General features: G+C 50.6%; 1 protein-coding gene across 1 annotated transcript; it reads right to left on the reverse strand.

The window, feature by feature from the left end:
* Positions 1-206: 206 nt before the first annotated feature.
* On the reverse strand, positions 207-1,265 carry LOC108309116 (60S ribosomal protein L7a-like). Its single transcript, XM_037741586.1, has one exon. It carries the CDS (start codon positions 1,263-1,265, stop codon positions 237-239), a length of 1,029 nt encoding a protein of 342 aa, XP_037597514.1. The 3' UTR covers positions 207-236.
* Between the last annotated feature and the right edge of the window lie 8,374 nt (positions 1,266-9,639).

Below are 9,639 nucleotides of genomic sequence, written 5' to 3' on the forward strand. Positions count from 1 at the left end.
TCTCCTCACTGTGACCTCACTGAATTAGTAATAATTCAGTTATTACCCACCCTACCAACTACCCAAAGACCTCAGCTTTGCTGGAATATGTTGAACTGAGTTATGAGTTGACTGCTTTAACATATTCAGAGTTATTTTATTGTCAGTTTTCTTTTCTTTGTAACATATATTTAGTGCAGAGTTTTTGGGTTTTTTTTGCATTAATTATTTTTATTTACAGAAACAGTTATTTACATTTAACCCAGTTTCGTGGCAAGTTCTTTAGCCTTTGCCTTTTCTAGCTTGGCAATGTGAGCCACAGACTTGGGACCCAGGACATTGCCTCCCCAGTGACGCCGGATCTCATCGTATCTGTCATTGTAGTTGGTGCGAATAGCTTCCACCAGCTTAGCCAAAGCACCTTTGTCTTCCGAGTTAACGTGTGTGAAGGCGACAGTGGTGCAGGTCTTCCTATGAACTAGACGTCCCAGTCTTGCCTTCCCCTTGATGATGCAGTAAGGGACTCCCATTCTACGACAGAGGGCAGGCAAGAAGACAACCAGCTCAGTGGGATCCACGTCGTGTGCAATCACCACCAGCTGAGCTTTCTTGTTCTCCACCAAGATGGTGACGCTGTTAACTCCTGCTCGGAGGACAGGTGGTCTCTTAGTGGGGACGTCCCCTTTGCCAGCCGCTTTTTTCTCCGCCCGGGCCAACAGCCTCTGCTTCTTTTCTTGCTTCGTCTCTGGTCTATACTTGTGGGCCAGCTTAAGCAGCTGAGTAGCTGTTTGGCGGTCCAGGGCTTGGGTGAACTGGTTAATTGCAGGGGGGACTTTCAGCCGCTTATAGAGGATGGCTCTCTGCCGCTGCAGCCTGATATAGCGGGGCCATTTCACAAAGCGGGTGAGGTCTCTTTTGGTCTGGATATCTTGTCCAATGCCAAAATTTTTAGGCCTTTTCTCAAATAGTGGATTCACCACTTTCTTGGCCTCCTGCACGACCACGCTGTCCCCGGCACCCAGAGTGGCCGGAGCCCGGCTAAGGCCGAGGCCGAGGCCACGCTCTCTTCCCGTCGCCCACCCAGGAGACGCCTGGTACAGGACTCGTGGCGACTGAACCGCGGCCCGCAGGCTCCAGAAGTAGCAGGAGCGGGCTCGGACTCGTTGGTCAAAGCCTCTGGGGCGGCCCTCAGAAAAACCAGAAGCCGCTAGTACTGCGAGCGCCTCGGCCCGGTCCGAGTCCCGCACCGCGGCGCTCCCTGCCCTCCTCCTCCAGCCCAGCGGCATGGGAACTAACGCATCCCGCTCCCGGCCGCCCAGGGCTTTAGTCCGTCTCAATGTCTCCGTGCCACACCGGGTACAGCTCTAGTGCAGAGTTTTTACATGAATATACTGCATCCTGGCGAAGTCTGGGTTTTCAGTGTATCCATCACCCAAACAGTGGAGATTGTACCCAATAGATAATTTTTCAGCCTTCACTCTATTGTTTTGTTTTTATTAAGTTGATGGAAGTCTGAAACCATGAGTAACCAGGAGCTAGAGAGGAAAGAGAAGAAAAACAGAAAAAAAATGTGGGGGAGGTACATCCTCCTGCGCTCTTGCTATTTTTTGCTTAAAACTATTTTTTTCCAGTAGTCTAGCCATAAATATTGGGATGATTATGATGATGGCGGCGGCTGGGTTTAACTGAGCCCCTGCTCTGTGCTGTTATATGCCTGTCTGTAGCATGCTTTCTAGATTCCCCTGCTGGTTCCTTCTCATTTTTCTGACTTCTAGACACTGGAGTATTCCACAGTCCTTTTCTCTTCTGTATCCTCATGCACTCCCTATGATCGCATGCAGTCCCAAGATCTAAAAAACTATCTACAAATTGGTGATTCCCAACATTATATCCCAGCCTCAGCCTCTCCCCTAGGCTGAGACTCTCACATCCACCTGCCTACTCAACACTTCCACTTGGATGTCTAATAGGCACCTTTAACTTAACATGCCTCAAGCCAAACATTTGATCTCAGCCCCCGTTACAACAGAAACAGTCTCCTTCCAGCAGATTCTTCAATTTAGTCCATGACAACTCCATTCTACCAACTGCTCAGAACAAAGCCTTGAAGGCATTCTTTGTGTCTTACAATGAACACACCCCACATCCATCCATCAGGAAGTCTCATAGCTTCTAAATGCCAAGTATCTTCAGATCCTATTTCTTAACACCATCACTACTTCCACAATCCAAGCTATCATCATCTGTCACCTGAAGACACAGCTGGCTCCCAACTAGTCTTCACCCTTGTCCAACAGCAGTCTTAAAATCTTCTTTCCACCCAGCAGCCAGAGTGATGCTTCTAAAACGTATGTCAAGCCATGTTATTTCTCTGTTTAAAGCCTCCAATGACTGTCCATTTCCCTTAAAGTAATTATGCAAGACCTGCATGGCCTGACCTCCCTATACACACACACACACACACACACACACACGCATGCACGCACTCATGCACGCACACACACATGTGGGTACACACACGTCCCTCTATTCTCTGCTTCTCCACGAAGAAAGTAAATTCTCCTCACTCTCACTACTCTAGACATACAATGTCCTAATTTATTCTGGTTGCTATAACAGAATACCATGGACTGGGTGGCATACAAACAAAACAAAATTTACTTCTGGGGGCTAAGAAGTCCAAGATCAAGGTTTCTGTAGATTCAGTGTCTGGTGAGGGTCTGCCTTTGGGTTCGTAGATGGCTGGCTTTTCACTGTTAACTGTGTAGGGCAGAAGAGTCAAGGGATCTCTCTAGGGTCTCCTTTATAAGGGCACTAATCCCATTCCCAATCACCCCCAAAGGCTTGTTCAAGTATCACCCATCAAAGACAAATTCCTTGCCTAATCTTAAAAAAATTAAAAAAACACACCTTCGCATGAGCACACACACACATCACTGTCACACTTAGCCCATTTATCCTGCTTTATTTTTCTTCATAGTATTATTACCACCTGATACATCAATATTTATTTTATTGAGTTTTTTACCGTCTCACATTAGAATATAAACATGCTATGGCCGGGTATGGTGGCTCATCCTTGTAACCCCAATACTTTGGGAGGCCAAGGTGGGAGAATCACTTGAACCCAAGAGATTGAGACCAGACCAGCCTGGGCAACATAGGGAGACTCTACAAACAATAATAATAGTTAGGCAGGCAGGGGGGCACACCTGTAGTCCCAGCTACTTGGGAGGCCGAGTTGGGAGGTTTGATTGAGCCTGGGAACTGGAGCCTGCAGTGAGCTATGGTGGCACCACAGCTCTCCAGCCTAGACAATAGGGCAAGACCCTGACTCAAATACAAAAACAAAAAAAAATCCTAAGAGGAAAGACTTTACGTTTTGTTCACTGCTTTACTTTTAGCACCTAAAATACACTTTAGTGTGGATTTACGTATATTCATATTGTTCACTAAATAAATGAATGCCATGCTCCAGTTTTACAGATGAAGACACGGAAATTCTAGAAGTGAATCACCTGCCAAATACCAGGAAGCAGTGGAGCCAGGATTTGAACCTAAGTTTCTCAAGCCCCACAGGCACAGCCGTTTCCACTGTATCCTGATTCAGTCCCTGTTGGCCCGCATGCACCCTTATTACAGTGAAAAGACAAGCCCTTTGCCACCTCCCTTCTCCTGCCTTTGGGAATAAGCAGCTCTCAGGGCTGCGGTGGGCAATGGAGAAGCTGGTGCCATAGGCAGAGGAGAGGGCCCAGCTGTTTGAGGTTGTGTGTGTGCCATGCACCCTGCCTCCTCGGTCTCCCATCATCAGAATTCTGGAATATCTGCAGCTGGAATGGATTCCAGAACTCCCCCGCCACCACCCCGCCACACCACAAGAGGAAAAGCAGGCGCTCAGAGGAATCTGGGGCTTCCCTCAGCCCTTCTGCGGCACCTCCTGTGGGCCTGCTTGCCATGCATGCTGTTCAGGCTTCTGTATTAATTATGAGATAGGAAACTAGCAGGAAATCCATCTCCCTAATGCACCTCAGCTGGACTCCTCACAACCTTTTCCACCTCAGCGATGCCATGCCTGCTCTGCCAGCATGGCAGTCCCATGAGATACCTCATGCCTTCTGTGACAGCAGAATGCCCTGGGCATGGCCTCTGCCCAGAGGTGCAGGCCAAGGCAGGAATGCCCCTGATTGAGATCTACACGAGGCCCATCGCAGCAGCCCCCACTCAGGTGCCCCCGAGGCTGGGGCCGCAAAGAAGTGAGGGGTCTCTCGAGAGACCTGCTCTGCGCTCTTGTGATCAGTCCTGAAGAAGCCAAGCTGCTTCCCTTGTTCTCTCCTTCCCAGGCTCTTCCCTGAGGCCATGGGGGGGAATTTCATCAGAAGAGTATCAGCCTATTGGTATGGGTGCCAGCAGCCTTTCTGAACAGAATACGAAAGCCACAAGCTCCTGGGTCTCCTGGCATCACACCCTGACTGCTGCCTTGGGGACTCTCCTGGCCTTGCCTCTGCTGACCTCAGCTGTGGACTGAGCTTTAAGATTTCAGGGCCTTCACTTGGTGGACGAGGGTGTATGTCCAGGAGACAAGAAGAACGGAAGGAAAGGCAGCCAGGCCGCCGGCAGCACAGCCATGGTCGCTATTTAGGAAATTTCATTCCTCCCCCTTCCTGTATGACTCCATGCCCCGAGGAAACTCAGCCCAGGGTCCAGCTGTCTTCTGTGTCACACATGGATCTGAGTGCCTGGGGGTGGCTGACAGCCTGTGCCCTGGCACCACTGCTGCTGCCACTGCTGCAGATTCCATGACAGCATCTCTTCCGCTGCCTCCCCTCCCCTCCATCAGCCCCTGTCGGTGCTGCTCCACCTGCAAGCCCACGAGTCCCAAACGATTCCCCAGGTTAGTAAATGGTGTTATGTGTAGGGGGAGATTGAAGGGTAAGTGGGGAGTGTAACACAAAATAGGAAAAGCTGGCTTTGGTAAACATAAGCAGGTTCTTTACTGCGGAACTTCTCAGAGCCTTTAAACACACATGTAGATTTTGAATTCCCCAGAGGAAAATAGAGTAGTAACATTCTTACTTATCTTACAAGAGAGTGCATTTTTCAAGGCACTTGTCATTGACCAGGGCTTCCGAGGCCTATTTCCTGAAACATCACTGAAGGCACTTGGAGGACACCAACAACACAAAAATTGGCAGGAGGCACGGGGGTGGGATGGGGAAACGCAGGTGGCACCATCCTTCCGGTGGGACAGAGAATCCCGCATTCAAAGCAGCAAAATATCTGGCCCTTACAGGCCCCCTTCCAGCGCCAGTCTGCTCTGGAATGAGCTGCATGTGTGTGTACCTGTGTGTGCGTGTGTGTGTTTGCGTGCGTGTGTTTGTGCACGGGTGTGTGCACGGAAAGAACGAGGAAGAGGAAGGATGCAGACTGCTCATGAGGGTGTGTGACGTGGGCACCAGAAAGGACGGGGAACAGCAGAAAGAGGGGAGAGGAGCTGGAGAAACAGCAGAGGAGGCAGCCACCTTCTGAGAGGTGCCTGGAAACGCCCCCCACTCTCCCTTCCCAGCCTAGTCCTTTAGGAGGGTGAGGAGGGGAGATCAGAAGAGAGCCGCAGATAATGATTGAAGGTTTCTCCTAAAGTTAAGGGGTTTTTTTCTTCATTCTGTAAAGCAGGTGTGAGGAACTGAAGGCAGCATTTCCACACTTCTCGGGTCCTCTGCGTCTTCACTGACCGTTTAGCGCGGGTGCAGTCCTGAGTCAGGCGCTGCGAGGAATGAAAAAATGGGCCGGGCGCGGTGGCTCACGCCTGTAATCCCAGCATTTTGGGAGGCCGAGGCTGGTGGATCACGAGGTCAAGAGATCGAAACCATCCTGGTCAACACGGTGAAACCCCGTCTCTACTAAAGCTACAAAAAATTAGCTGGGCATGGTGGCGCGTGCCTGTAATCCCAGCTGCTCAGGAGGCTGAGGCAGGAGAATTGCCTGAACCCAGGAGGCGGAGGCTGCGGTGAGCCGAGATCGCGCCATTGCACTCCAGCCTGGGTAACAAGAGCGAAACTCCGTCTCAAAAAAAAAAAAAAGAAAAAGAAAAAATGGACCTGGTGGCTGCTTTCAAACAGCTGCCAACGTTGCTGGAATGATGAGACCACACAAGAGAGCACAATCAGAGAACAAGGAGAGACTTAATCAAGAGCAGAAAGGGAGGGTGCCGTCCGCCCCGCCAGCAGAGGGAAGCAGCGAGCATGGAGGCGGGAGGAAGGGCTTCTCGGAGGACGCCAAGGAAAACGCCGGGAGGAGAGGGCATTCCCTGCAGAAGCGCATCACAGAGGCACCCTCTGGGCCTCCGTCTGTCCAGAGCGAGGTCTCTGGGACTGGGCCACAGCCACTGGAGGCGGCAGGGCGCTGTAAGAAGACAGGAACAAGCTGGGTAGATCCGCTGGGTCATCTTGGGCTTTAGCAGGAGGCTGGAGGGACGGTGATGGTTTAGGCCACACCCCCTACAGGCACCTTGGGCCTGGCAGGCAGAGGCTACAGCCATGTATTGGCAGCACATGGTGATGGTCAGAGGTCAACCACGTGACCCTCATCTCTTTCCCATCTGCCAAATGGGAATGTTATGGCGTGACTTCTGCCTCCTACCCAAAGCTTATATGTTGAAGTCTTAACCCCCAGTGCTCTGAATGTCACTTTACCTGGAGATAGAGTCTCCAAGTTAAAATGATGTCATTAGGGTGAGCCCTAATCCAGTGACAGGCATTGTTCTGATCAGAGGATGTTAGAACCCAGATACAGGCAGAGGAAAGAGCCCGTGAAGACACAGGGAGAAGACGGCCCTCTGCAAGCCAAAGAGAGAGGCCTCAAAAGAAATCAGCCCTGCAGACACCTTGATCCCCAACCTCCAGCCTCCAGAACTGTGGGGAAATGTCTACTGTTTCACCTTCAAGTCTATAGTGCTTTGTTATGGAGAGGGATAGAAGGCCAGGCAGAGATGGTTGGAGTAAGGTGGTGTAGACAACACAAGAGAAGGCAGTGGGGGCTGAGAGCCCACTTGGACCAAATAGTTCAGGCTTCTAGGACACAGTGTACTCGTGTGTAAAATGTGGGAAAAGAGTTCTTATTCCACATGGCCTCCATAAGGATGAAACGAACAAAATGATCCCGAGAAGCTCTGGCTGCGCTCAAGGAGGGGCACTCTCCCGCTGTCCCTGGTCCTGGAGGGAGGGTGGAGGCCGACACAGACAGACTGGAGTCTCGTCAGACACAAGGAGGCACCACAGTTTGCTGGCAGCATGTTCGCCTGGATGCCGTAGTTCTCACACTGTGGTTTAGCACAAATTAAATCATTCCTGACTCAGGAAAAAAGTGGTCCTGAAGCTGAGAGTAGAGTGTGAAACAGTCTCAGCCATGAAGACCCAGGGGAGCACGAGCTGGGGGTCAAGTGGTTATCGGGGCTCTGGAACTGCCAAGGACGAGAAAGCAAACAGAGACTCTGAGCAGGTATCAATGCCTGGGACATGAGTCCAAAAGGAGGAGACCAGAAGTTGAAAGGAGTTGCCAGGGAAAAAAAAAAAAAGAAAGAAACTGAAAAATATCGCTTTCATGAAAACTGAAAGAGGAAAGAGTCTCTTTAAGGAGCGGGAATTTTCAATCCTACAGAGACAACAGAGAGAATGAGAATGAGAGCAAGAAAGGTGGAGAGGCTGCAATCAGAAGTCATTCAGGGCTGGGCACAGTGGTTCATGCTTGTAATCCCAGCACTTTGGGAGGCTGAGGCAGGAGGATCACTTGAGCCCAGGAGTTCGAGACCAGCCTGGGCAGCTCTGGGAAACCCTGTCTCTAAAAAAATAATAATGATTTAAAAAGAAGAAGAAAAAAGAAGGAAGGAGCGGAGAGAGGGAGAGAGGGAAGGAAGGAAGGGAGGGAGGAAAGGAGGGAGGGAGGAAGGGAAGGAGGGAAGAAGAAAGAAGCCCCATAACTGGGGGCCACTGGAGAGGCAGCTTTTGGCAGGCAGGGAGACAAGAGAAACACACTTGGGCTTGATGAGTCCATGACCACGCATTAGTAGAGGCTGGGAGAACTGACCTCATTGGAGGGAGGATGGCTTAAGTGTTACTGAACAAAAGAAAGAGTTATTTCATGAGAGATGTGAGCCTTTGTATTGTGGGAAGGAGAAGAGCCTACTGGGAGGCTTGAGAGGGAGTGAACCCAAAAAGAAAAAAAGAAGACCACCAGGGTAAGGTCCTAAGTCAGAAAAGAAGGGATGGAATCTGACTTGTACAGGAAAGGAGCCCTTCATTCTCTGCACACAAGGAGAGGAAGAGTCACGTAGTGGGTGAGGAAGGAAATCCTGAGGGAGACATCAGGGAAGTGGAAGCAGCCTCCACCTTGTGGATTCAGTCAGAAGGCTGGGTGATTTCCTGAGGGCTGGGGTGGGATGCAGCGGTGGAGACCTTGAGGAGGGTGAATGTGTTAACAAGGCTGCTGTGGGAAAGGCAAAGGGGACCTGAGGAATGAAGCTCAAGTCTGACTGAATACAAGTTCTCCCAGTAGCACATGCTGAGATCCTGATTTGGGTGCAAATAGAATTTAGCAGGTGGTCCCCGGAAGTGCGGTGAAGAAGGAGAATTGAGTCAGGCAAGGGAGGAAAGCTACTCAAAGGGACATTACCAGGTGAGGGTGCTGCCCTAGGACCTGAAGTTCACTCCCTCTTGGAGACCCTTGCGAAACCGGGTAAAACACACATCAGAATTGTCTCACCAAGGGACCAGAGGCCAGGGTACGCATTCGCCCACTTTCTCCCCTCAATGTTGAGAGTGCCCCCTGGTGGTGTTAAATTCCTTGCACTTCAGGCCTCCCCAGTGCTCTAACAGCCAGGGAAATCCATCAAGCAGACACCTGGAACTGGAGGACAGACGCTGTGGTAGTCAGAATTCTAAGGTGGCTCCAAGATGTCCCTCCCAGTACACTCACCATGTATAATCTGTCTCCCTGAGTGTGGCCTGGACCATGGCTGTGATTTTGTTATATGGCAGGAGAGATTTTGCAGATGTAATTAAGGTCCCTAATCAGTAGACTTTGAGTTCACCAAAAAGAAGACTACCCTGGGTGGTGCTGACCTCAGCAGATGAGCCGAGAAAGAGACAAGAAGCAGCAATAGACACTCTCCTGGAGGTGTGATGTGGAGGGGGCCATGGGGCAAGGTCCTGAGAGGAGTCTCTGGGAGCTCAGAGTGACGCCAGCCAACACCCAGCAGGAAAATGGGGACCTCAGTCTTGAAACAGGGAACTGGGTTCTGCCAATTACTAGAAAGTGTGGAAGAGGATCCCAGGCCTGAGATCGGATTGCAATCCCAGGTGACTCTGTGACATCAGCCTGAGACCCTGAGCAGGGGACCCAGCTAAGTCACCTAGACTCCTCACTGACCCACAGAGCTGTGAAGTGACATACATGTGTTTTAACCTGCTAATGTGTGTCACCTGTGCAGCAATGAAAAATGAATCCAGGCCGGGTGCAGTGGCTCATGCTTGTAATTCCAGCACTTTGGGAGACAGAGGCAAGGGGATCACCTGAGGTCAGGAGTTTGAGACCAGCCTGGCCAGCATGGTGAAACCTTATCTCTACTAAAATACAAAAAAAAAAAAATGGCCAAGCATGATGCTGGGT

The sequence above is a fragment of the Cebus imitator genome, unplaced genomic scaffold (genome assembly GCF_001604975.1).
Source record: "Cebus imitator isolate Cc_AM_T3 unplaced genomic scaffold, Cebus_imitator-1.0 Scaffold5, whole genome shotgun sequence".
NCBI classification, from domain to species: domain Eukaryota; kingdom Metazoa; phylum Chordata; class Mammalia; order Primates; family Cebidae; genus Cebus; species Cebus imitator.

Coding starts and splice junctions, on each gene's coding strand:
- LOC108309116 (XM_037741586.1), bottom strand. CDS start 1,265: ATGCCGCTGGGCTGGAGGAGGAGGGCAGGGAGCGCCGCGGTGCGGGAC.